The 26,816-nt window shown below is 52.6% G+C and overlaps 1 protein-coding gene across 7 annotated transcripts; it reads right to left on the reverse strand.

The window, feature by feature from the left end:
• On the reverse strand, positions 1–26,816 carry BAHD1 (bromo adjacent homology domain containing 1). Of its 7 annotated transcripts, none has more exons than XM_084904575.1 (8): positions 26,682–26,812; positions 16,557–16,634; positions 8,850–10,283; positions 6,688–7,070; positions 5,358–5,517; positions 4,884–4,960; positions 3,884–3,984; positions 1–3,424 (listed from the first exon to the last, which is right to left on the reverse strand). In XM_084904575.1, the coding sequence occupies exons 3-8, from the start codon at positions 10,267–10,269 to the stop codon at positions 3,235–3,237; spliced, it is 2,331 nt and encodes a 776-aa protein (XP_084760701.1). In that variant the 5' UTR covers positions 10,270–10,283; positions 16,557–16,634; positions 26,682–26,812; the 3' UTR covers positions 1–3,234. The 7 variants fall into 7 exon arrangements, with proteins under 7 accessions (XP_084760701.1, XP_084760702.1, XP_084760703.1 ...); XM_084904576.1 differs by having other exon boundaries at positions 16,557–16,631; positions 26,682–26,778; XM_084904577.1 differs by lacking the exon at positions 16,557–16,634 and having other exon boundaries at positions 3,884–3,975; positions 26,682–26,816.

Here is a 26,816-nt window from a genome sequence, read left to right on the forward strand (position 1 = left end):
TACTTTTCTAAATCAATACAATTTCTCAAATTTATTTTTCTTAAAGAAGTACTTCTAATCTCTGTCAAAAGGGAGGTGAGGAAAGATCCTCCCTCCCTTGTAAACACTGAAATACAGATCTGAGAAACCAGGGTCGACACACACAAAAAGTGCATTTTACAAAATTATCAACTAAAATATATTTTACATGAATTATGCTCCATCGAAATTCTACCAGCTGCATTTTCAGGTTCGAAAAAATATTTCCACATCTAAGAGATTTCAAAAGCATTTAAGTTCTGGGTAGCAGACCCTGGGAGGAAGGGCCTTGATTTCTCCTGCTGGGCGGGGCTGGGCTCCTAGGTGGCAAGGGCCCAGCACCCCGGGAATCAGCAGGCTCCGCGACTGGCTCCTCAGAGCCCCTACTCTGCCAACCTCTCCTACTGCACAGCCCTCCTGGACCTGTGCCTTCTTCCAAACAGCTTATTCTATTCAAGGGAACCTGAGTCCCTTCTCTTCGGGCTTGGGCTTTCCCTGTGTAAATTCACCTCAGACATCCAGGTCTCCCCCACCTCAGTGACCAAGCAGGAGCAGCCCAGTTTTCTCAGGAAGAGCAGAGGGCCAGGATTGCTGGGAGTGCTCTCAGGATTCATCTCCATCTCCTCCAAACCTGGCCTGACCTCACGCAGTGCTACCTCCTCAGCCTGCTGGGTCTGTGTCTGCCCCTGCGTGGGGTGAAGGATCCAGTGCTGCCCTCCTTGGCTCCTGCCCCCAGGGCTGTGCTCACAAGCAGGCTCCCAGCACCAGGCCCAAGCCACACAGGGCCCTTCTCCCTCTCCCCACATGCTCCTCTTTGGTACAAACAGGAAAGAACCAGGCTGCTTCAGCCCTCCCACAGAGAACTTCACAGTAGGGCCTAGTTCTGGAAATGACAACAGGGGGCCGAGTCTCCTAATCGACTCTGGGGAGCAGCGTGAGAACAGGCCCCTGGGCAACAAGAACAAAATGGGGTCTTTAGTTCCTAGAGTGAGTGGCTGCAGCTCAGCAGGTCTGTGGACTGATTCAGTGTTGTTTTTTCACTGGGATGTAAATTAGTGCAATCTACAAAAGAGGAGGGTGAGGGGCGGCAGGGCAAGGGGACACCAGGGTGGCCTCCCTTCCCTACATGGAGAGTATCTTTGAAGTACTCAAAGCTCTGAAGCGCCCTCACCTGAGTGTGTGCAAGGCAGCCCACGAGGCTCTGGGTCAGTTCTGCTGTGACTGCACAAGGCCCGTCAAAGCTGCCCCTTAGAACCCAAGGCTGCTGCTCTGCAGGCCACCTTGGCCAAGGTGGTCCTGCCCTACGTGCAGGCAGCATACGGGGAGTGGGAGTGCCCAAAGGCGATGGCCGTGCTGGAGGCCCTGACAGCTGGGGAACCCTCACATTGCAGCCCCCGGCGCGTCAGGGAGCTCTGCCACATGGTCAAGGCCACGCTGCAGAGGAAGACAGCCTGTCCGGGCACTAAGGAGGAGGACGAGGACCAGGCTGAGGAAGCCACGCTGCTATAGGACGCTGGTGAGGCCATTCCTGCCCTGGCAGCTGCGGCTGGGGAAGACACTTTTGCCCCCTTTGCTGGGTCCTTGCCATTATTGCTCTGCAAGACGAACCGGGGCTGCACAGCGGCAGAGAAGTCCTTTGCGGTGGGGAGTCTATTCTGGGCCTGGGTGCTGCCTCAGGCCAGTTTGTTTCCCGCCTGTTCCCCAACCTGCTGAGCGCTGCCTGGGAGACACTCCGCAGGGCCATCTTCGGCTGGGTGTGCTGCTGACCACAGGGGCTGCCCTGCCAGGAATACTTCCCCAAGCCGGTGGGCCTCCGGCATGGGAGCAACATGATCGTGTCCGTGGTCTCTGTGGGGCACTCCCCCACCTACTGATGGCCCGTCCCACAAGGAAGCCAGAGCCCAGGTGCCGCACGCCCTGGCCCTGGAGGGGGACTTGGAGGAGTGGTCACCCCAGGGCACCGCTTCGGCTTCCTATTCGGAGCAGCCCTGACCGGTTTGTAGATGTGGCTGCTGGGCTCCTGCACATCTGTAGCCTCATTCAGGCTGATGACAAGACCCCACCAGGCACCAAGTCTGCACTGCTGCTGCTCCTGACATTCTTGGCCAAACAGCACACTGACAGCTTCCATTCAGCACTGGGCTCACTGCCTGGCGATAAGGCTCAGGAGCTCCGGGCCATCCTGAGCCTCACCTAGACTGGGGACTGCGGCTGGGCCAGAGAGAACAGCCTTTCAGCCCAGTTCTACCTCATGCCTTACCAGATTCTGGGGTCCCAGCCCAGCTTGCTGCCTTATGGGGCTGTCCCTGGGGCTGGATCTGCTATGCTGTGGGACAATACAAATGGACTCATGACAACATATTGTAATAAAGGCAGGTTTGATTTCAGGTGGGTGTAGCTTGAAGAGTCATGTGTGAAGTTCTGCAAGAGGTTTCCTAGAACCTCCAAGTGTAAGGCAAGAGGAAAAGTCTTCAATAAATCAGGTAGCAATTTTCCTTGCCCCTTGTCCCCCACCCCTCCTAGCTCCCTTTTGCCCTCCCCAACATGACAAAGCCCATGTTGATCAGTTAACTTCAGGGAAGCCAGACCTGCTGGGTGGCGAACAGGAAGCTGACACCCATGACTCTGAGGGCCAGGTAACTTGTCCCAGCACCAGAGGCTACTGCAGGGGCAAAGGAGGAAAGCCAGGGGAAGGCCCTGAATCCAGGAAGAGGACGTCAATGCTCTGGAAGCCAGACTCTGGCTCTTTATGCCTCAAAGGAATGAGCTGGGAGCAGTGCTAGAATCTGAAAGAGGCTGGTCCCAGGCTGATGGGGAAGCAGCAGGACACAGTGGGTGAGGTAAAGCTGGCTCCCACTATCCCTTGAAGGGCCCAGAGGAGGATAGAGTGGCCTGTTGGGCCTGGTTCCTGAAGGACCTCCTCTTCCCCCCAGGGCCCCATGTCCCTCAAGCCTGATCCAGCCTCAGGGAAGACTGCCTTCTTCAGGAGTCTCTGCCCAGGGACCACAGAGAGGTACCCTGGACCAAGCTGTGGGCTCTGATGCTTTTCTTATACCCCTTCCCTCCCATAAGACCCGGAACCCCCAGGGGCCCTTGCCCTCCCCCCAAGAGAACCACAGGCTAGCAACCTCGGGTCCCTGTGGCCCCTTAACCAAGTGCTGTGCTTCAAGCAATGCCCCCTGCCCCGAGCCCCACCTGCCCACGGGCAGGAGGAGGCTACTGGGGGTTTTTGAGGATGCGGCCATGGCGGAAGTCATAGACGTGGCGGCAAAGGAACACCAGCTCAGGGTCCGTGTCCTCGGGCACTGTGCGGTGCGGCGGGGTGGAGTAGTCTGCAGAGGGGGGCACCAGTGCTGTCTTCCGGCTGGGCAGGCCCTCGCCTCTGCGCTTGGCCATGGCACAGAATCTGCAGTGACATACCGATCACCTTTACAAAGCCACCTGTGCAGGAAGACACCCTTTCCCTTCCCCACCGCACCCTGCCCAGAGAGCTGGAAAGTAGCCTTCGACCCCCACTTGGGCTGGTGCGGCCTCCTCACCTGTCCTAGGGGCTACCCACTCTGCCAACTGCCAGTCTGTCCCTGGGGAAACACACCTGCCAGGGCCTCCCTCATGACCACCTGCCAATTCTCTCTGGTGTTTTCTGAGAGCCGTACTGTAACCACCCCCAATTCTGTCCAACCACTCTGCCTCAGACAAGCAACTATTTTTTTCTTCTAAAAATATTAGGTGGCAGAAGCAGGCTGTAAGGAAGCACGTTCTGGGAGGTCAGGCCCAGTGAGATCCCTTGGGGATCACAGGCAGCCCCCAAATAGCCCTGAGGAGTCTGAGGGCAGAGGCTAGCCAGAGACACGGCACCACCCACCTGCAGTACTCTGCAAAGGTCAGCACATAGCACTTCTCCTCGATGCAGGCCACACTGTTCTGGTCCTGATGTCTCGATGCAAAGACTTCATTCTGCAAAGACTCAAGGGGAGAGAGGAGATCAGTTACCGGAGTTAAAGGCACCTAATTCCAGGGGAAAGTGGACATTAACCCCAACCCCTCTGCTGAGACTCCTGACCTGAGATCACTCCAGCTAGTGCCCAGAAAGCCGGGGGGCTTCCCTGGAATGTGAGCCTAACTGCTCCTCACCTGGAACCCCAAGGCATTCCTCCCGGATTCTGAGGGCGGACAGGAGAAGCCAGGTGCCCCCTCCAGCCCGTCATTAAGCTTCCTAACCCCCAACCAGGGGAGGAGGGGGAGTCAGTGTGCATCTTCCCAAAAAGTCCCCGAGGGAGAGAGTAAAAGCAGGCTCAGACGGGGAGTGGGGGACAGGCACCACACTCGGAGGGTATTACCACTTCTAGCACACCACTGGGTCCAGAGCAAAGGAACCTTACAAGTCTTTCTCCCCCTCCCTCTCATGCTGCAGACAGCATCGAAGGGGGCTAGGTATGCCACTCCACTTCCCCTAACCCAGTGGTCGGCAAACTGCGGCTCATGAACCACATGCGGCTCTTTGGCCCCTTGAGTGTGGCTCTTCCACAAAATACCACGTGCGGGCACACATTCAGTGCAATTGAAACTTTGTGGCCCATGTGCAGAAGTTAGTTTTCGGCTCTCAAAAGAAATTTCAATCGTTGTACTGTTGATATTTGGCTCTGTTGACTAATGAGTTTGCCGACCACTGCCCTAACCCTTTGAAACATGAATTGGAAAAAAGAGGCTGAAACCCAGGCCTTTCCCCAAGTTCTCTGGTACCCAAGGTAATGGGTCTAGGGACTTGACTACCCACGGCTGTCTGCCCCGCATCAACTCCTTATGCTACAACCACTCCTTCTGCCAAACCCTGCCTTCCCCGTCCCATTTGCCTGGTAACTCACCTCGTGCATGCTGGGACTGCGGCCTCCCTGTAAGTGCTCTGGTCTGTAATACCACAGGAGGCTCATCATCAGCTCTCCTGGGGGTACAAGAGAAGCAGTCATAGCCTGAGCTGGCAAACCCAGAGTTACTTCAGCAGGCAGGCTGGCCACTGGCCCTGGAGGCTCATCCAACTTCAGTGCTGGGCCAGTGCTGAGCCTCTACCTCAAGCCAAGCCTGGCATTCAGAAGCCTGGAATGCCATTAGGTATGAAGGGGGAGGAGGGGAGGGAAAGCAATGACAGGTGAGGAAGAGGGAGAGGTGCCCAGGTTCTGGTGGCTGGAAAGGTTAATGAGCTGATCGAACCTAAGCGACAAGGCCGTCAGTCTGTAACCCTCAGTAGCAGACAGACCCCGAATGAGTGGAAGGCAGACTGTGCCAAAAACACCGGGAGACCAGTGTCAGGTCAAAATATAGGCAGAGTGGGGGGTATGTACCTGATTCAGGGTTCTCCCAGAGGGCAGAGATCTTGGCCACATAAGGTGTAGACGTCTTTCGTGGGCCTGACTTGAGGAGGACAGTGTCCCGAACTCGAATGGTCTCTCCATGTCGCTCCACCGCTTGGTAGCTCTTTCGAATGGCTGGTTCTGGTTCATCCTGTGCAATAAAGCAATGATATAAAAAGACTTGTGGGGCTGCACCCTGACTATCACACCTCAATAACCGACTCTCTCACTCCAATCCCCAGCACTGGGTAGGTCCTCCAGTTTCCTAATGGGATAGTCTGGGTTTGGCCTTCAACCACCACTGTAGGTGGTGCAGCCTTAGATAAATTACTTAACTACTGCTAAGCCTCAGTTTCCTCATCTGTGAAATAAGGACAATTATAGGAACATGGGGTTATGTACCTCATAGGGTAGTGGTAAGGATGAAAGTGGATAATGCATGTAATTAGCACAGTTCTGGCACTTCAGAAGTGCTTAATAAATTTTAGTCGACATCCTTTTCATCATCCCAGATGTTCTTATATCACCCATTTTCCCTGCTTATCCAAGTTTTCCATACACATACTTATCCAAAAAGGCTCTATGAAAATATGTTTTGCTTTTTTAAAAAAAAAATATTTTATTGTTTTTTTACAGAGAGGAAGAGATAAGAATAGAGAGCCAAAAACATCAATGAGAGAGAAACATCAATCAGCTGCCTCCTGCACACCCTCTACTAGGGATGTGCTCGCAACCAAGGTACATGCCCTTGATTGGAATCGAACCTGGGACCCTTGAGTCCACAGGCCGGATGCTCTATCCACTGAGCCAAACTGGTTAGGGCTGAAAATGAAAATATGTTTTATTGATTTGAGAGAGAGAAACATTGATGGTTGCCTCCCATACAGGGAATTGAACCCACAACCTAGGAATGTGCCCTGACTGGAAATCGAACCCGTAACCTTTTCGGTGTACAGGACAACGCTCCAACCAAGTGAGCCATCTGGATGAATGAAAGTCCTCCATTTTTAAATCCAGAATAGAAGGGACAGCCCGAGCAGGAAGGAGAGATGAAAACACTTCAGATAATTTCCGTAAGAGTCAGAGACAGAGATGGCAGCCACATGTGTCTGTGTGCATCCTCTGACCTCCCCGAGGTGCAGGTACAGGATAAGGAAGCAGGCTGGGCCAACATGACTGGTTCCTGGAACACAAGAGAGCTGGAGGCCCTTGTCACCTTTCAGAGTAGCTAGAGCCAGGATTCCTGAGACGCGACTCACTTCAAGCCCTATGTCCCCAATATCACCCTCTCTTCCTCCATCAGCTAAGAGTGGGTGCTCACCAAGACATAGACAGCCTTCTCACAGGCAGCCCCAACAGGTACCCAGCCATTAGTGCGGCGGCGGCGATGGCGGCGTGGGCGTGGGCGCTGGACACGCGGTTGCTTGGGGTGGCTGGGCCTGCGGGCAGCCTTGCTCCTCACAGTGTGCCGACAGCTGGAGCCTGTGCGTAAACCTGACTTGGAGCCGCTCGGAGGCTTGGCGCTCTGAGGGCATGCACGGGCTACTGTCTGAGGCTCTGAGGTGGGTGTCTGAAGATGAGGGACGGGCTCTGCTGCAGGTGGCACGCTGGGCACAGGACATCCCAGGAGCGGGTGGGCAGGTGAGGCGGGGTGGCCAGCTTCTGGAAGAGGAAATTCCAGCTGGCCCAGGGACCTGCAGCCTTCTGGGAAAGGAGAAAGAAGGTCAGGACAAGTAAGGACAAGCAGTAACCCCACCCTGGCCTCTCTGCTTTCAGAGCCTGCTTCTATTTTAATTCTAAGTGTGAACCCAAAGGCTACTGAGGTGACAAGTTGAGTCAGGGGCCTTTAAGGTAGACTGTCAGAGTGACTAGGGTTTTCTTGGCCCTGGAGACTGGGCCACAGACATCTCCATCTCCCCGTCTAACCTGAAAGAAGAAACTCGGTGGATAATGGGACTAGCTTTTCTAGCTGTGAATTAATCTTTTCTAAGGCTTCCACATGCTTAGGAGCAGAGGAGCTAGAATCAGACAGCTCAGGATATGAATCCCAAACCTGACGCTTGTGTGACCTCAGGCAAGTCACTTGACCTCTCAGTGCCTTGCAATAGTAGTTGCAAATGTGTAGTCTGTTCTAGGTGTTTTTCTTATCAATGTGTTAACTCACCTCACCCTCACAACAACCTTATGAGGCAGGTACCATTATTCCTATTTTACAATTAAAGAAACTGGGACATTGAATAGTTATTGGCTGGTCCCAGTCACGTGACTAAGGAAGTGGGAGACAACATTTCACTCTAAGTCTGACTCCGCAGTCTATGCTCAATTACATGCCACATGGCCTCCCATCTGTAAAGTGCTTTGGAACAGTGCCTGGCACATGGTGCTTACACACAGTCCCAGGACAAGACGGTAAGGACCTTGGGTCCCCAGGTTAGGTGTCTAGACTTGGAAAGTAGTCCAAAAGAGAAGAAAAAGCTCGAGAAGAAGCCTGTTCTCATTTCTTAGAACTCCAACTCACACCAGAAGCCGAAACAACCAGTCTGGCCAGAGTGAACTGGTCTATAAAGTTGTTTTATAGACCCCCTACAAGAGGGCGTGGGGGAGGGGAAGCCTGGGAAGGCCTGGCCTCTCACTTCACCAGCGCAGGGCCAACTTGCCAGCCAGGATGGCTCTGATCACCTTGTTCCACTCAGGAGCCAGGAAGGGAGCCTGGAGAGGTATGTGAGGACACTCCTGCCAATTTGGGGGGAGAGAGATCACTGTGGGGGTGTCTCATCGGCTGCATCATGAGCCTCTCAGGTGTCCGGGTCTTGCCAGGAAGGCAGACACCAAAGCCACAGGCCCTGAGAACACCCTGTCAGTGCCAGGAACTCTGTCTGTTCTTAGAGTGTGCCCACCCTATCCACCCCTAGCGAGGTGATGCTAAGTCTGGGCACTTCTTCTCTTTCAAAGCCTGTGTAGCCAGGGTAAAGCTGGTCTACTGCAGCTGGCATCACCTACTGGACCTTGTAACTCCTATCCTTTCTATGAATGCTGTACTTGGCTGGCATGCAGATGGTCTGGGCTCCTGGAAAGTAAGGAATTCTAGCTTTCTTCAAGGAGGACAGAAGGGACATAGAAACAATTTGGCAAAAGCCCTCATTTTAATAACTTGCTACTCAGAGTCTAAGATTGGCAATCCCAACGGGGAGGGAAGAGGCCCCTCCTGACCCCTCCACCATGACAATGCTACCTATGGCAGCCAATGCTGTCAGGCCAAGAAATCTCTCCATAGACAGTGGGGACAGAGCAGGGCTGCTAAAAGCTAAACACTGGCCCCTTTCCTGGAACTGTTCCTAGGCTTGGGACACAAAACGAGGGAAGTCCTCCCCTTTCTAAGTCCCCTGCCTCCCATGCAGTAATACCTCAAGGAGCCCACAGCCCACGCTCCTGGGACACTGTGTCTCAGACTCTCTGGTACATCCCGTCCTCAGGAAGGCTTACCTGCTGCAAAAGGCATTTTGTAGGAACAGCCGCCACAGGTAGTGCCAATGTGGGTGAGAGAAGGGGGCAACATTTCACAGATGCTATAGCCATTCACTTCAGCATCCTCGCTGGAACAGTAGTGAGAGCCCCAGGGAGGGTGCAGGAAAGAGGTGCCCGCAGGCACTGAGCTCGGGGCCACAAGGGGCCCCTCGGTAGGTGCAGCCACTGGGGACAGCTTGCCCTCGGGAAGCATGGGGCATGGGGCGTAGCCCCCACACTGCAGCCCATCTTGGCTGCAATACAGGTAGAAGCTGCCTAGCGCAGTGAGCTCAGGCCGACCACACAGCCCACTGTCGGCGGGGTTGCCAGGCATCGGCAGGAGGGACAGCTGGGCTGTAGGAAAAGAGGGCTGGTGCAGTTCTTGCTTGGGGGCAGGCGACTCCTCTCCTGGGCGCCCAGGCTCTGGCTTCAGGGCTGCCTGTCCACCCATCAGCAGGGGCAAGTGGGGGCGCAGCCCTAAGGGGCTCTCCAGAGCCTTGCTCAGGGGCTGGTAAGGTAGCTGGTTGGATGGTCCACGAGGGGTTGCAGATAACCATGGCTCCTCAGGGCACCCTTGCCAGCTGGGTGGGCTTGCAGCCTCCCCAGAGCCAACCCCCTGCTGGGCCTTGGGGTAGTTCTTGCCATTGACTTTGGCCCACTTTGGCCTCAGAACCTTCGGTGCTGGTGGCTCAGTGGAGCGCCTGTCTGCTTCTGGGTGGGCACGAGGTGGCCGCAGGGGGAGCTCCCGCTCCTGGCTCAGCTTTAGGAAGGCAGCTGCGTTCAGGCTGGCCAGCCTCTTGGGAGCTAGGTCACCATCTCGGCGGGCACCTTCATCCGGTGCTGGCTCTGGGGACAGATCCCGACTTTCTCCTCCGCGGTCCTCCAGTCGTGGCCGCTTCTTGGAAGACAAGCCTCCAGCGGCCCTGTCCCGGTCCCCACTGTGGTGGTGGTCTCCCCCTCGGCTGCGGCGGCTGCCCGCCAGGCCGCTGGTGTCCTCTCGCTCCAGCAGCAGGTTGTTCAGGGCCTCGGCATTGAGGGAGGCCAGGCGCCGCTTGCGGGGCTGGGTGAGGCCAGTGTCCTCACTGGGTGGATCCGGGCTGGGGGGCTTGGGAAGGTCGGGGGGCAGCTCATCAGCCTCATCTGCACTCCGTGGATCAGCCACATTTTCCAGGCGGGTCAGCAGCACTTTGCAGGCCTTGGGCTTCTCAGGAACCAGGGGACGCTTACGCAGTGGGTAGTTCTTGCGGCGCCCTGTGGGGTGCCCTGGGCTCTCAGGCATGCCTGGGTCCATACCCTCTGCCCCCTGCTCCATATTGCTGCCTTCCATTTGCAGGGGCTCCCGGCGGCCAATGGGGCCCGAACTCAGCATGGGAAGGGACTTCCTCCGAGTGTGTGTCATGAAGTACCTCCAATCTGCAGGACAGAGGAAGGCAATGAGAAAAGCCCGCCCTGCCCTGCTTTCCCCCCACTGCAGCCTATCCAGCCCCACCTACAGGAACTCTGGCCTACCCTCACCCCATCTCCAGCCTGGATTTTCATGGGATCCTCTTTCAGAGTGCAAAAGTTCAATGAGGTCAGGGTACCAGCAGCTGTGCAAGGAATGGCTGCCCTGTTCTTTTATTTTTTATTATTTTTAAAATATATTTTTATTGATTTCAGAGAGGAAGGGAGAGGGAGAGATAGAAACATCAATGATGAGAGAGAATCATTGTTAGGCTGCTTCCTGCATACCCTCTACTGGGGATTGAGCCCACAACCTGAGCATGTGCCCTGACCATAATCTAACCAGGGACCCTTCAGTCCGCAGGCAGAAGCCCTATCCACTGAGCCAAACCAGCTGCCCCATTCTTCTTTTAGCCTAGGGCCCCAGGGTCAGAAGATAGGAGCAACTAGGGGCTAAGCTCTTAATTCTGATTGTTTTTCTCAGTTAGCTACTCTTCTCTAGCCAGGAAGAGGCTCTGAAGACATTGAGCCAAGGATGAGGGCTTGGGTAGCGGGAGTCTATCTATTTCTTCAAAAATATTACTAACCCTTTCCCCCTTGATAGGGCTTTTGAGATTGGCCACAGGATGTTAAGGAGATGGACCGTGAGGAGTTGAGATGAGGAAGCTGACTGCTGGGCCATGAATGAGTCAGAGTCCAGCGTGTGCAGGCGCCCTACTGAGCATACTGAGCACGCAGAACTGGCAGCTATAATCCGGTCTTGCTGGAAAAGTCTGGCTTTGAGGAGTTGGTGGTCAGGGGAGGTCTCAGTCAGCCCTAGGAGCCAGACCCACCTTGACTCAGGGGATTCCAGGGAAGGTCAGCCTAAACAGTGCCAGTGCCTAGGGAAGGAATGTCAGTAAAGCTACGGCCAGGCCAGCATTTTTTTGGGGGAAACATAGAGACCACACACTAGTGTGGTACATCTTTAAAGACTCCTCCAACAGCCACTAAGAGCTGGGAAAAGAAAGTATCATGGAGAAGAACTAACTCAGGGCTAATGGAAGCGTCTTGTTAATCCTGCCCTATCCTGCAGGTCTTCTGCAAGCCCAGAGCCCCTAGCAAAAAAATGCCCATGCCCAGGCACTGTCCCCTAAATTTGCTTCTCAAACACTTCCATCCTCAACATACCTGTGGCAGCCTGGACCCCATTCTGAATGAGGGAGGCCAGAGCTAGGTGTGTGCTAGAAGCTGTTATGGCCAAGGCAATAGAGTAGTGGGGAGGGGAGTTGTTGGTTGTCATAGACTACTGAGTGGCTTACTCCTCACCTACTCCCCAACCCAAAGCAAGGTGCTGCCAAGTAAGATGCCAAATTAGTCTCTGCCCTCCTTGGCACCCTGCAACCCTCTCCCCACCCAGTAGACTTAGGCTTTTCAGCTTTATTTTCCCATTGTAATTGTTATTCACACTCACTCTAACTCAGGAGCTGGGAGAACTCCTGCTGGGCCAAGATTTAACCCTGAAAGTCCCAGCCAGGCCTGAGGCCCCCAGGGATTGATTCCAGAGCCCTTCCCGGCTAGCTCCAGTGTCCTAGGATCAATGACTGTACTGTAGACATACTGTACTAGTTGAGACAGAATGCTCAGAAAACCCGGGCAGCATGAGTGTCCCTCGTGCCTGAGAAAGAACGTGGAAAGCTGGAAAAGAGAACAGCATGCCCAGGGTTGCTCTGGCCACAATGCGGGGAACCTGCCACTGCCCAGAGACCAGACCCCCAGGGATGCCTCAGAGTCACAGAAGGTAAATCCATTCATTCCTGAAACACAGACAGGAGAGGTCCTAAAAAATCCCAAGCATCTGCTAGGCTCCTTTAGACTCCTGCTTCTAATCATGGTGACCACTCATCCCTGTTTGCTCAGCATGCTGATTAGCAATGTATCCTTTCGTGCTTAAAAGCACCCGGTTACTTATAACTCACGGGCCCTTTTCTCAAATGCAGGATACCCCTGTGCCAGAGGTGGAGGAGCAGCAACAAGGAGAAAGACATCTGTATTTCCTAGGAAAGCCTAGACCCAGCCCTCTCCCAACCCCAGAGGGCCTGGAGATGGAGGACAGTGACAGACCACACAGTGGAGCAGGGACCAAAGCCCCTAAACAGGCCCCAAGTTACCAGAGGAGTCAGGCCTGACGATGGCAGGGAGCCGAGGCTGAGGTCACCTGGGCTCGTGGCCTTAAGGACACGGACAAACACAGAGCAAATAGGGGGTAGATGGGAAGGAGAGGGAGCACAGGGAGGTGCTTTCAAGCCTGGAAAACGAAAGAGCAAAAAAGCTCTTAATTGAGGGTGACTGGTCTGTCCCAGCTTTCCCCCAGCTCTGTAGAGTATCCCTCTCTACCTCCAGTCCCTCTTCTATCTCCAATCCCTCCATACTGATGCCGTGATTCTCTGGCTGACTATCTAGGGAAGCCTCTAAATCATAGAGGACGTGTCACATTTCCAAATCAAGCATAAGAGTCTCTTGCTAGCCTCCCTTGATTCTGTCATCCACTAAAAACACCCCAGGCCATCAAAGGCACATTGCAAAACAACTCTTAACTTTCATGTGGTGCCTAAGGCTGCAATGTCACTCAGCGCCCTGAGAAGAGGCTGGGGTCTCTGCTGCCTGCTTCAATGCACTCCAAACCTAGGAGAGAGGGTGAGTCATGCTCTGAAGCTGGGGCTACAGCTTCCGCCTTTCCCAGGTGGAACTGGGCGGAGGGGGCTCCTGGCCTGCAGGAGGTGACCCAACTCCTTGGAGAAAGATGGCCCTGGAAAGCAGTAGGCTTGGTTCTCATTCCAGCTCTGCCAATTCTGCTCTCCTGCCCCTCCCACTTATACACCAGCTCAAGCAGGAACTTCTATACCTGCAAGAGACAGGGTGCCTGGGTTTTCTTAGCATTACCCTCTTCCCCTTGGGAGCCCTGTCCTCCCAGGCACAGGCAGTCCAGGTCCCTTGAGGAAAGGTTCCTAGGAGGGATTTCCCAGAGCATATCACTACTCACTTAGATCATGTCAAGCCAGCTCTGACTGAAGAAAACCAGTCTGACTTTTCCCAGCTCTGAAGAGCAAATAGCCAACTACCATGAAGGATGGCCAGCAAGCCACATGTTCAGTCCAAAATCCAAGTGTACTCTATTTTTTAGAAAGTATTTTCATTGATTTTAAAATATTCTTTATTGCTGAAAGTATTACATATGTTCTCCCTTTTCCCCCATTGACCCTCTTATGCCCTCCCCCCCCCCCCCCCCCCCGCCAACACTGCCCACCCCAGGTCTTCAGCATCTTGTCTGTGTCCATGGGTAATACATATATGCATACAAGGTCTTTGGTTGATTACTTTATTGATTTTGAGAGAGAGAGAGAGAAATACTGATGTGAGAGTGAAACATCAATCGGCTGGCTCTTGCATGACCCCTACTGAGGATGGAGCCCACAACCCGAGCATGTGCCCTGATCAAAAATCGAACCAGCAACCTTTCAGTGCATGAGAAGATGCCCAACCAACTGAGCCACCCAAGCCAGGGGCAAAATCACAAGTGTACTCTACAGACAGCCAAAGAGCCATCTCAGCCCCAGGCACTTCAGGACTCAGAATCAAGGGGGAGATCAGGCCCAGCTGGAGTGTCAAAGAAGGGTCTGCTAGGGAAAGCCATCTTCACAGAAACAGAAAGGGAGGAGGACTGGTCTTTTGCCCTCAAGCCTCAGCAGCACTGTGCACCCATTCCTCACCGGCCAGGTGGAGCACATCCAAGGTGTGAGCAAAGCAGGGCCAGAGGCTTGGAGAAGTGTGGCCTGTAGGACATGACTGAGGGGAAAACCTGAACAGGCAGGTCCAGAGAACAGAGGCTGGTCTAAGCAGGAAAAGGTCCTGAGCCCTGGCCAAGGTTCTCCCTTTACTTACCACCCAGCTCTAGGCCACACCCTCCACCCCCAGACTTGGGGCTCTGCCCTACTGCCCTTTCTGAAACCTTTCTTATCCACTGCATTTTACATTTTGCTTTTCAGGCCCAGGCCAAGTAGCTCAGTTGGTTAGAGGGTAATCCTGACATGCCAAGGTGTGGGTTCAATCCCTGATCAGGACACATGCAAGAATCAACCAATAAATGCATAAGTGGAATAACAAATTTTTTTTAAAGATATATTTTATTGATTTTTCACAGAGAGGAAGAGAGAGGGATAGAGTGTCAGAAACATTGATGAGAATCATCGATCAGCTGCCTCCTGCAACCAAGGCACATGCCCTTGATCGGAATCGAACCCGGGACCCTTCAGTCCATAGGCCGATGCTCTATCCACTAAGCCAAACCGGTTTCGGCTAGAATAACAAATTGATGTGTCTTTCTCTCCCTCTTTCTCATTCAATTTTTAAAAATTTTGCCCTTCAGGCTTTTTTATTTATTTTTAATGGGAGGGGTGTATTCAAGAGGGTGTTAGATAAGGACCCACTTGGTCACCAGAGAAAGGTCCAAGAAGAGCCCTGACGCAAGCCACCTCTCAATTATACCTAAAGCCACAGAACTGGCACTGGGTTAAATATTGCCTTCCTCTGCAATCTCTCTTGGAATCACCTCCCTCCCCTACTGAAGGAATAACACTTTCTCATGAGCACTGAGTTCATTCAATCTTCTATCAGAGAAGGGCAAGAGCACAAAGGCAGATTCCTGTTCATTTTAATTTAGTTGATGCTATTTCATGAAAAAACAGAGAGGTGAAGCTGCTGAAATTCTTATGATCACGTGAGGTACAGAGATGTGGCTGGTATCCCCAAGAGCTGGTAGAGTAAAAAGAACCAAACCTTTTAGTCCGGCAGACCTGGATTTAAAGGCCAGCTCTGGCCCTCAGAGCAACTTCCTTGTCTGAATTCCAGATTCCTCATCTAAAAAGGATACACCAAAATGAGCCTTACTTAAGAGTGATGGTGAGGATGATAGAGTCACTGCACAAACCTACAAGGGCAGGAACCAACATCCTTCCCGCTTCCAAACCCACAGACAGAGGGAGGCCTGCCTTGGGCCTCAGTGGTTCCCCACAGGAATCAAGCTTCCTCTGTGGGAAATCAGGCTGCGCCTCAACTCTGCTTCGCTACTAGTCCACTGAAAACACCCAAGAGTCAACCTGAGAGACTGATGGAGACGCTGCTTCTTTCCCAGGCAGGATCCACAGTGGGGTGAGTTGTGGGGAGGTTCAGTTTATAATACAGCAAGAGCACAGGGGCAAAAACTGTATCCCAAGAGACCCTGAACTACAGCTCTACACTGGGAAACATGTACAGTGAAAGAGCTCCTCAGATGCTAAAGGCCCAGGAATGGGGTCAGAGGGCTTGCATCCTGCCTGTTTCCGCCATCTGACTGCCCCAGAACCCCAGCTTCCTCATGCCCATTCTGCCTTACTCACTACTTCAGGGTCTCAATTCACCATGAAATCAGGTTAGGATCCTACAAACACCTGGGCAGGAAGCAAGGGGCTCCCAACCAAAGAGAACTGGCCTGAACCCCCTGGACTCAGCTAGTGTTATAGATGCCCTTAGGTCTGGCAGCCATTTGAAGAGCTCAGCCTCTCTCCCAGAGGCACCAAGCCTATGCTCAGCCTGTCAGACCACCTGCTCCTCACCCTTCACACCGGGGGCTCCCTGGAGCCCAGTGACACAGGAGCAGCCCGGTTGGGAAGATCTATACCCACACCATGTGGGGTCTGGGTGCAGCTGGCCGTCTTTGCCTACTCCTGTGTCCACTCTGGCCATCCCAGTAGGACAGCCCAGACACACGCCCAGAACTGCACCCAAGTATTCAGAACCTCCACTAACTCGGGCTCCAAATGCAAAACCAGACATCCCATCTCTTATAACTGTAAAGCAGGGGTGGGGAACCTTTTTTCTGCCAAGGGCCATTTGGATATTTATAACACCATTTACAGCCCATACAAATTATCAATTTGAAAATTAGTCTGCTCTATTTGGTCAAACATTTTTGTTTAGTTTTGGTAATCCTCACCCGAGGATACTCTTCCATTGATTTTTAGGGATAGTGAAAAAGAGAAAGACAGAGAGAAACATCGATGTTAAGAAAATACATCAATTGATTGCCTCCTGCATGAGCCCCAACCAGGGCCTGGACCAGGGAGGAGCCGGCAACCAAGGTATGTACCCTTGACCGGAATCGAACCCAGGACCCTTTGGTCCACAGGCCGATGTTCTATGGGCTGGTCAAACATCTGATTAACTCACCTCTAATACCGTGGCAGGGCCAGACCAAATGATTTCTTGGTCCTTATACAGCCCACAGGGCAGATGTCTCCACCCCTGCTGGAAAGGAACACAAATCTTAATGGAGAGGGAAGGGAGTTTTAGCTCCGATTATAATAAAGTGGACTCTCCCATTTTATGTTAGAATAGTAATTAAGTATAAATCTATAGGGGTGGGCAAAATTAGGTATACAGTTGTGAGTAAAACAGTTTAATCTTATTAATTTCTGTATTTTCCATATGAACAACTGTAAACCTACTTTTGCCCACTCCTGTATATTAACAGTAGAGTTGGTGGAATCTTCTCACTGGAAACTGCCAGTGCCCTATTCGTAGGGCAAGGTCCTTCCTACACATAGTGGGCTGAGAGACAGTGTACCTCAGATCTAGAAGTTGATATACACACACCCCTGAGTTAGGACAGTGGGCAGAGAGCATTGTATTTTAGTCATACAACAGTGCTCTGCTTTAAGAAACTCTACCAGGGGTCCTCAAACTTTTTAAAGTGGGGGCCAGATCACGGTCCCTCAGAGAGCTGGAGGGCCGGACTATATGAACTACTAATTCCTACTGTAACACCTCGGCTGCGCTCACTGCCCAAAAAACCTGGCGGGCCGGATCAGACTCCTCTGCGGGCCGCATGTGGCCCGCGGGCCGTAGTTTGAAGACCCCTGCAACCTGACAAACTAGGAAGTAATCAGTACAAAGCTAGCCTTTATGGCTTTCTCTAAAGGTACATACCCCTACTTAAAGCAATCTGCCTTCCCCTAGCTTCTTCCCAGTGCACAGCTCCTATGTGGCCGCGGTAGACCTATACCTGCAGGTGTGGGTCCAACTAAGCCAGAGCACCGCGGCTCAGTCCCAGGCCCATGGCACCTCTGTGACCTTTGCTAGGTCAGCCAACATTCGCTGACCACTTGCCATGGCTCAGCACAGTGGAGACAAAGCTCACATGTTGCTGGAATCCTCTGGGTGCTGCTGCTAATCCTAGTGGGCTTGGCCAATGAACTGAACTTCTCTGAGTCTTGGCTTCCTTGTCTGCACAACGAGGTTGTTATGAGGATCAAGTTAAATAAGAATGTGTCAAGTGCCTAGCAGAGTGCCTGGTATACAAAAGGTACTCAATACAAGCTCATTCTTTCCCCCTATATTTCAAGTATTAGGTTAAGTGCTGAAAGAAAAATGCAAAAGAAACATGCAAAAAACAAACAAACAAACAAAAACACATACACAAAAAAAAACTAAGAAATTGGGAACTTTGGGCTGGTAGGAAGACAGAGGACAAGAGAGTGTGCAGGGACTGTGATGAAGTGCTGGGAACTCAGTGGAGAGCTCTCGTTCCACTGCAGCTTCACAGAGGGCACACTTGAGCCAGAACTTCATTCAGACAGAAGCCTCCTTCATGCCAGGTGTACTGGCGGAACAAAAGCCCAGTAGGGAGTGGGCAGCATTAAGAAATTGGCTTCACAAACATTTGGATGCAGGAAGGGGCAACAGACAAAAGCGGAAGTCTTTTTGAGGCAGGAGACAAATGCCCCTTCCTCAGACTCTGTCTGTCCTGCTGGTTCCGTGAGACATTTCAGGAGGGGGACAGGGAGCCCAGGCTAAGCTTCCTCAGCCCCTCCCACCCAGACTCAGCAGTGCCCAGGCTGAGCCAGAAGCAAATCCCCTCCTGAAGCAAGACCCATTTGTTCTGGGCAGTTAACAATGTGGGGTAAATAAAACAGAAATAGGGCTGGGTTCCCCAAAGTTCAGCAACAGCTCTCAGCAGAATCAAGTGGAAACCTCATGTTACTAATGCACCATCCTTCAAAGAACACATAGCTCACCAGCCTGCTCCAGGCCCATACCCAGGAGTGGCAAAGGACATGTGTTGGTTTAACCACCAGGAGACTCCAAGAACTAACAATTTAGATTTCTAAGAAGGCTTGCCAAGACTGGAAGTGTTCTCTTGTCCTGGACAGAAGAAACTATCCAGCCAGGCAGAGATGGGAGCTCTGCCTCAGCATCTCCAGCAGGTGTGCTAACCTCCTGAATCAACCAGCCTTGAGGAACAAGACCCAAGACAGGCCTTCCCAATGCTCCACCAGCACCAGCAGAACCACAAAGCAGAGCCTACCAACTGAGTATCTTACACCTAACTAATTAACTAAGTTATTAGTGCCACCCTTATTAGGATTTAAGCTCTATGGGGACAGGCAGGCTCTGTTTTCCTTACCACTAAATCCCATCCACAGGACTTAATAAGAACTTAATGATTGAAGAGCTGGCTGCCCACGTGTCTCATCAATACTAATAAAAAGGTAATATGCTAATTGAACAGACATCTTCCAGATGTCCTTCCGGATAAAGCCATCATGGCCGGGCCGAGGCAAAGGCAGTGAGGGGTGATCAGGCTGGCAGGAGAGCAGTTAGGGTGATTAGGCAGGCTCCAGTAGCCCCACACACAGGGCAACCTGCAGCGGTGGCAGGGCTGGTGAGCGGGCAGTAACAGCTGACCTCTCAGTCCCTTCCCCCGGCCATCAGGCACTGATCACCCTATGGCAAAAGGGGACCGACCCAGGGTTTTGGCAGGGGCCGCGGCCAGCTGTGGGCAGCTGGGAAGATGGCCCTGATCATAGGCCAGGCCTAGGGACTATACCCGCACACAAATTTTGTGCGCTGAGTCTCTAGTCCCATATAATATTTCTACTCTCGACTAATGGCATCATTTGGAGCCTAGGACAAGAAACTCTGACCCTCAAACTTTCCCCTGTTCCCGTGAGCCTCTTCAGTGTAAGCCAATGTTCAATAGGACTACTTCAGGAAATCTCTTATATTTACACTGCACAACCCTCTTTCATCTCTCTCCCAACCTACCCAGCTATCTTTTCAGGGTTAACAGGCACTTCTAGCCATGAGCTGTCCCATGAGTCAAGGCCAGGGACCTCATTCACTTCTTATCCCAAACCATTAAAAAAACAAGGTTGGTGCTGAAGGCACAATTCTATCAAGACAAAGAATGTCATGAATATTAAGATGAACTCAGTAGCAAAGAACCAGAGTTAGCATTCTCAATTCCTGAATCCCCTAAGTGTGCAAGGTAGGGAATTCCTGATCCACCAGAGGCGTCAGGAATAACAGGATGGCTCATGTTTGCCAAGCACTCACTATGCGCCTGCCGCCAGCTAAGCACATCACATTCAGTCTCATTTGTCCTCACAGGACAGTTATTACCCATCTGAAAAAGGAGAAAACAGTGGCAGAGAGAGGCAAATTCTTCTGCCTTCTGTACGCCACCTCTGCAACAGAGGATAGCTGCTGGGCCACAGACCAACATTCAAGTTCAACTTGCAAATTCAATTTTGTTTTTCTGTGCTATTTTAATTATTGGCATCAACACATTAATAGTTTTTCCTAGATTTTCATCACAAAAGAATTGAAGGTGTATTCCAATTAAATTGCATTGGGGAGCTACAGACATAAACATAATTTTATAAACTGTTTCTACAGAAAAGTCTGCTCTCAAAGATCCCAATAAATTCTTACATGCCCCCTTTAAATATATATTTTTTATTGATTTCAAAGAGGCAGGGAGAGGGAGAGAGAGAAACATCAATGAGGAGAGAGAATCATTGATCTCGGCTGCTTCCTGCACACACCACACTGGGGAATGAGCCCACAACCCAGGCATGTGCCCTTGACCGAACTCAAACCTGGGACCCTTCAGTCCGCAGACTGATGCTCTATCCACTGAGCCAAACTGGCAAGGGCTTACCTGCACTCTTTGAAAACAAACCCATTTCATATTCTAGAAAGGGCTTTGCAAAGGCTTCAAAAGCATCTTGTCTTGATTTTATGGTAAAAGCAAAAAAAATCTACAGGGTTCCCTCCCACATCTAACTTTTAATTAATCAGGTACAATATCCTTCCAGTCTGAACTGCAATGAAGACTGACATTGGGTCATGCTCCAAACAGCCACCTTAACGTGAGAAGACATAGTAACTGCCCCTTAGCCACCTCCCTTGGGACTGAATAAATCCAAGTCCTTTCAATTTTCTCTGAAAATCATGTCTTACATTCATTTCATCAATTTTATAATTATTTTTTACATTATGTCCAAACTGTGTGAACCCCTCCTGGCACACAACAGGGGACACCCGCCACTTCTGAGGAGGGTCCAGAGTAGAAATATGAACCTTCCCTTCGGGCATACTCGTCAGGCTATCCTGGCACCAAGCAGCACCCTAACACCTTTCCCATGATTTCTATGAAGGTCCTCCAAAAATGGAGAGTTCACCTTTACCCTACTTGTCCAAACAAGAATATGAGTAATAAATTGAAATTCCCCCAAACATTTTAGACAGGTAGCTGCAGTTGGAGAAGGGCCTAAGTGTGGTCCACCCTTCTCCTCGGCAGGCAGGAAACTGAAAGCAGCATCGAGGGAGGGTGGAGGTGGACTGGAAGTAGGAGCAGTCAACACCACTCTGGGTCACAAAAAGCAGAAATGCAACAGGTCACTTTGCCGTAACTGAGACCAGGGAAGCACCTCCTCCCAAATCTCTTAAAGAAACTGATGGGAGCCGAAACCGGTTTGGCTCAATGGATAGAGCGTCGGCTTGGGGACTGAAAGGTCCCGGGTTCGATTCCGGTCAAGGGCATGTACCTTGGTTGCGGGCACATCCCCAGTACAGGGTGTGCAAGAGGCAGCTGATCAATGACTCTCTCTCTCATCGATGTTTCTGACTCTATCTCTCTCCTTTCCTCTCTGTACAAAATCAATAAAATATATTTTTTTAAAAAAAGAAACTGATGGGAGAAAGAAGATGTAGAACCCAAGTTCTAGCCTGCATCCATCCTGTTAATCAAGAAAAGTCACTCGTCATTTTTTTCATTCAGATAACTTGGCCATGGTGCCGTGGAAAAAAGTTTCCATTTTACATCTCAGAGAGGCTAAGAGACAAACCCATTCTTTTATTCCTGGTAGATCAGGCTTGCAGAGGACCTCAAGGACAGTTATTTTTATCTTTTTGGGTGTGTGGGGGGGGACACTGAATCGGGTGAATAACCAACCACCCTTGTAGGTGTATCACACTGGGAAAGATGCAATCTGGATGAAAATCCTTCACAGGACACAACACGAAGTCCTGGACAGGACTGCCCTGAGGCCTGCTCATCAAACCCACAGTTCTCCCATGCCCAAGTTTCTAGACCAAGTTGCCTAAGGCAGGTACCAATCCCCTCAGTGAAACCCAGGGCCCGTTGGTGCTCAGCAGCTCTTCGTCTGGTCCTGAGCGGGCCAGCTGCCACTGCTCTTCCTCCCTGTGAGCCAGTTTACTGCTCATTAGTGGCCGTACCAGGAGGTGGACAGGGGAAACATAAAGAAACTGAAATTCAAACCAGTCCATTTTACTCCAGTTAGGTGCCTCCCATAAAACCAGCCCAGATTTCACCATCCAGGTCCTCTCTGTCCCCTGTTCTGGGGAGACTGAAGCAGCACAGAGTCAGGAACTGCAGAATCTCAGGACCCCAGGCGTCAGAGCCAGTGCTTTCAATCATCACGAACTTTTGATTAAACTCTGTATTTCCCATCTTTTCAGAGTGAACAGGCACTTCTAGCCTTGAGCTGGCCTATCAAGTCAAGGCCAGGGACCTGCGGAGCAGGAGTGCTGGGTCTGCCCTGAGAATCAAAGCACTCTCTCCTCGCCCCTCTAAAGCACATCAGCAAGTTCACAAAACAAGAGAGTCCTGCCAGGTTGTGCTAGCAATGCCCATAAATACTTAGACTGGGGTAGTGCTGCTTATGTAAAATGCTTCCCCATTGAGAGATGCTGCTTTATTTACATTCTTCCCAACCCATTCATAAAAAGGAGGCCCTTTAATGTTGGGGCTGTCTGTATAATGCTCTATAAACCTGGCAGCTTCAGCTGGCAGCCTTAGTTCAACACAGGCTACTTCTCAATTCCAGAGACATTTTTCCCTTAAGATTTTTTTCTCTTTAATGACTCACCTTGCAACAGGGCACTGAGGCCAGATGTTGCCTAAGCAAGGCCAAGAGGAATAAGAACAGATAAAATAAAAACACACAAGTCCTCCTGAATACTGGGACAGAGAGGTAGAGATGAATGAAAATACATAAATTGAAAATTCCCAATGGAATGCCAATGTAAAGTAAGTATTTTGGGAAGCTGAATTCCTTTCAGGTTTACGGAAACTTCCTTTATGGATGTCAAAGTGTTCCCCAACTTATACCCCTATAGACCAAAGAAGGTGTAGAGGGTTGTTTTTTTTTTTAACCCCAAAGAAAAAGTTAGAAGAGGGCTCTTTCTGTTTTTGTTTTTGTTTTTCATTTGCATGGCAAATTAATTTTCTCTGCTTCTTCATAGAATGATTTGAGGGTTTGTGGGACCTAAGAGGGGCACAATTTGCTCAGGGTGAAGAAACTAAGGAAAACCCCAGAAAGGGAGGAGGGGATAAATTCTAGAACACACAGCAAAAATAGCCTAAGTAGCTGAGGAGAGAGCCCAGGAACTACATTCTAAGGTAGCTTGTCTCCTGCTACAGAAGCAAGGAGAGAAGTAGAAATTTTTTTTTTTTTAATTGACGGGGAGCGGTCTACATTGCCATGGCAACTGTGAGGGGTAACCTTCCAGCTTGGAAGGGAAATGCTGGTCCATTAATCATCAAACTGGGGCACAAAAGGGAGGTTTTGGGGAAAGGGGATGGATACAGAATTTATTTTTTCAATGTCTAGACTCAAACTGTCACCAATCCTCATTCCCATTTCCCCCATGGTCCAGGGTTGACGGTAAACAAAAACTGAAGTTCTGAGACAGCTGGGATCATAGCTCTCCTTTCTGAGGGGTCCAGTATGGGGTTAACCCTACCTCCCATGTCAGCAATGCCCCTATAAACACCTCTTCCAACACCAGTGCCCAGAGTCCCATCCATGAGTCATACCCAGGAATCCTTTTCTTTTTTGTTGTCAGAACCCTGTTTTCTCCCTATTTACACCCAGGATTTGAGAAGAGATAAAACATATGGATTCATTTAGCATGGACAACAGGAAGATTGCATAAGAGCAGCAAAGCCGGGTGAAGGGAATGGCCTGGTGAGGTAGGAGAAAAACAGGATTATAGTCTTTTTCTAATTCATATCTATATGGTATCATGTGAGCAACCCATGACAGATTCTTCACCAGCCAGAGTATCAGAAACAGCTAAACTTCATTTGTTCCCCATGCTGAAGCATCCCAAAGACGCCCCTCTATAAACCTTTGACGGAAAAGGTTGGAAACCACATGAAGGGCTCCACACTGCGCATGGCTGGGAAAGCAGAAGGGGAGGCTTCCGTCTGTTCCCACCCAACTAAGCAGTCAACTGCCTTTACTCATTCAACAAAAGGAATAGCACTCTACAGGGGCACAACACACACACACACACACACACACACACACACACTTAATACTCAAGACTGGCCTGGAGTAGTCTGAGTGACAGGGAGAGGAAGGAGTGTAGCGTTTAGGCTGGAGGAGAGCAGGCAAAGGGCTCTTCACTGGGGACAACTGTGGAAAGCAGCAGGAGCAAAGGAAGATAAATGTGGACGATGTGGCTAGCGGAGAGTCATAGGGAAACTGTCAGGGATCAGGCTGCAGGGAAATGGGAGCCACTGCAAGTCCTTGGACAGGGGAGTGACGGGAAGAGGTGCGTTAGGAAGAAGGACCTAGCAGCTGTGGAGAGACTTGGTCAGATGGACCAGAGGAAGCTAGGGGAAAAGGGAGGCCATGACAACACGGTCTGACATGGGAACAGCAGGACAACAGAAAGGAAGAAAGGGAGGGAGATATAAAAGGCAGAAACTCTTCACTGGCTAACCTCTCCAGGGTAAACCCTCCTGGACACGAGCTGACTGACATGAGACTCCTGTCAGGGAAGAGCCTGTCGAAGAGGAAAACCACATTGTGGCCATTAATCACCCTTTACATCCAGTGGCCAGACCAGGTTACCCTCCCCTTACTGCCACCAAAAGAAATCGCATACTGTATAGCTCCAGAGCAGGCACAAGGGCCTTCATCGTTTTCTGAATCTTAGACATGCAATTAAATTATCTCAGAACAAACTTTAATCTCTCACATGAGGTAACGCATCTCATCCCACAAGCCTCAACTTCACTCAGGCTGGGGGCTAGACCCTCCTGGGGAAGATGGAGAGTGGGCATAAATTAACTCCATGCCCATACTGAGCAAGGCTGAGAGGCAGAGTGAGGTTACAGCCAACCACAGCTGGGAGCAGCTCTTAACCAACACCTATCTGAGGTGGGACTCAAACCCAGATTCTCAGCAAAAGTCTGCATTCTAAACACCCCGAGCCTGTCTTTGCGTTCCCAAATCTTCCACTTTGGGACCACGTGAGGGGAGCTCTGAGTGGGTTTTTACAAATGGGAAAACAGCATCTAGTTTAGAGATGGTCACTGGTGGGGTCAGAGGAACTCACAGCTTAAGCCACTGGTTCCCAAGTGTCCTCCAGCTGGCCAAGTGCAGGGCTGTCCCTCCAGGACATGTCGTCCCTCTGGGGCCCTTTTGGAGACCACATGAGATGGAGAAAAGTAGGAAGTGAAGTCCCTCAGGTGGCACAAAGAAAAGGGATCGGAAGCCTTTTTTATTTAATCACTAAATTTCTGCCTAGGTTTATAAACAGCTTTTCATTTCCCTATGTGGGTACCTTCTTTGGCAAAAAAAAAAGTGCTGAAAGCAGCTGTAGATGGATTGCTGGAGTACATCTGGAGGGTGTCTCCTAGTCCTCAATGCAACTGAGGTCTGTCCTCTTAAAACTGTCCACAATGGGTGAGTGGGAGATGTCCCAGGTGGGACTAACCCTCTGCCCATGGGCAGGCGGCTTGCTGAAAGCCTCATTCCTGGCAGGCTGAAGGGCTGTTGCCTAGGCGAGTTCAGCAACCTCGCCATTACCTGCCAGGCCCACCGGACCGACCGGGTCGACCCCCACTCTTCCCAGAACCTCCAGGCGACCCGCGGCTTGGGCGGCGAGCCAGTGCCACGGCTCCTCCCGGCCGGCACCCCGGCCCCCCGCAGCCCCGGGGCAGAGCACGGGCCTGTCGCCCGGCCCTCGGGGTGGGTCGTCCGGACCCGCTCCCCTCCCCGACGCCACCACCTGCGCCCGCTCCGGCGCCGCCTTTGTCCGGCGCTTCACCGCCGAGCGGGCCCCTTGGGCCCGACCTGACCCGGCCCCGGAGGAGCGGCGGCGCGGCGGGCCGGGCAGGACCAGGCCGGGCCGCGAGCACGGGGTCCCGCTGTCACTTGGAGGCGGTCTGACAACTTCGATCCCTCCGCCCCACCTCGGACTCGGCCGCCGCTCGGCACGGTCCCCGCCGGGCCTCCCGCGGCCCACACTCGCTCCTCGAACCGGTTCCCTTCCGTCTTCGGCGCCTCCCTTCCTCCCAGTCCGATCCGGTCGGGTCTACACCAGCGCCCGCCCCGGCGCGGCCCCCACCCCTGCCCCCCACCCAGCAATCGCCGGCCGGCTCCCGGCGCGGGAGAGCGCCCCCCGCCCGGAGCGGGCGGTCCCGCGGCGCCGCCCCCGGCCTCGGCCCCCGGCCTCGGGGACCGCGATGGGGGAGGGGGCGCGGCGGGGGAAGGGGGCGCGGCGCGGGGGGGCCGGGGCCTCGCCGCCCGCGCACTCGGAGGCGAGCCGGCTACGCAGCGGCGAGGAAACAACCGGCGTCCTCCCGCCCGCCCTCCGCGGCCCGGGACGCCCGCGCCACCGCCGCACGGCCGAGCTGCCACCCCGCGGCCGCCACCCACCCCGCCCCCGACCATCGAAGCCGAAGGCCCCCGGGGCTGTCACCTCGAAGCGTGCCGCGCTCCCCGATGGCGGGACGGTGGCGCCGGACCCCGGGGAGGGAGGCGGCGCGAGCGAGCGGGCGGCCGCACCTGCTTCGCGTCGTCCGTCCGTCCGTCCCTTCCCGGGCCGGCGGGGGCGGCGGCGCGGCGCTCGCGGCGGGGCGCGCTGACGGGCGGCCGGTCATCTCCCCTTCACTCGCCCGCCTCCCTGGCTCCTTCTCTCCTGCCCACTCGCCCCTTCCCCCCTCCTCGCCCCCAGCCCGTGGCTCACCGGGACGGCGGCGCGGACGGCGCGGCTCTGGGCGCCCGCAGGCCCCAGCCGGGCTGGAATCCGGCGGCTGGAACCCCCCGGGGGCGCTCAATTCCCGGGCTCCACGCTGCTGCGTCAGCGCCTCCTCCTGGGGGC

The sequence above is a fragment of the Pipistrellus hanaki genome (genome assembly GCF_964339955.1).
Source record: "Pipistrellus hanaki genome assembly, chromosome: 1".
Classification (NCBI taxonomy): Eukaryota; Metazoa; Chordata; class Mammalia; order Chiroptera; family Vespertilionidae; genus Pipistrellus; species Pipistrellus hanaki.

Bases quoted from the DNA above. Each gene is read 5' to 3' on its own strand.
- BAHD1 (XM_084904574.1), bottom strand. From the start codon at position 10,269: ATGACACACACTCGGAGGAAGTCCCTTCCCATGCTGAGTTCGGGCCCC. The intron at 5,518-6,687 runs GTGAGCACCCAC...TTTATTGCACAG, and splicing joins AGAAGGCTGTCTATGTCTTG to GATGAACCAGAACCAGCCAT. The intron at 3,985-4,883 runs GTGAGTTACCAG...TCTCCCCTTGAG, and splicing joins GCAGTCCCAGCATGCACGAG to TCTTTGCAGAATGAAGTCTT.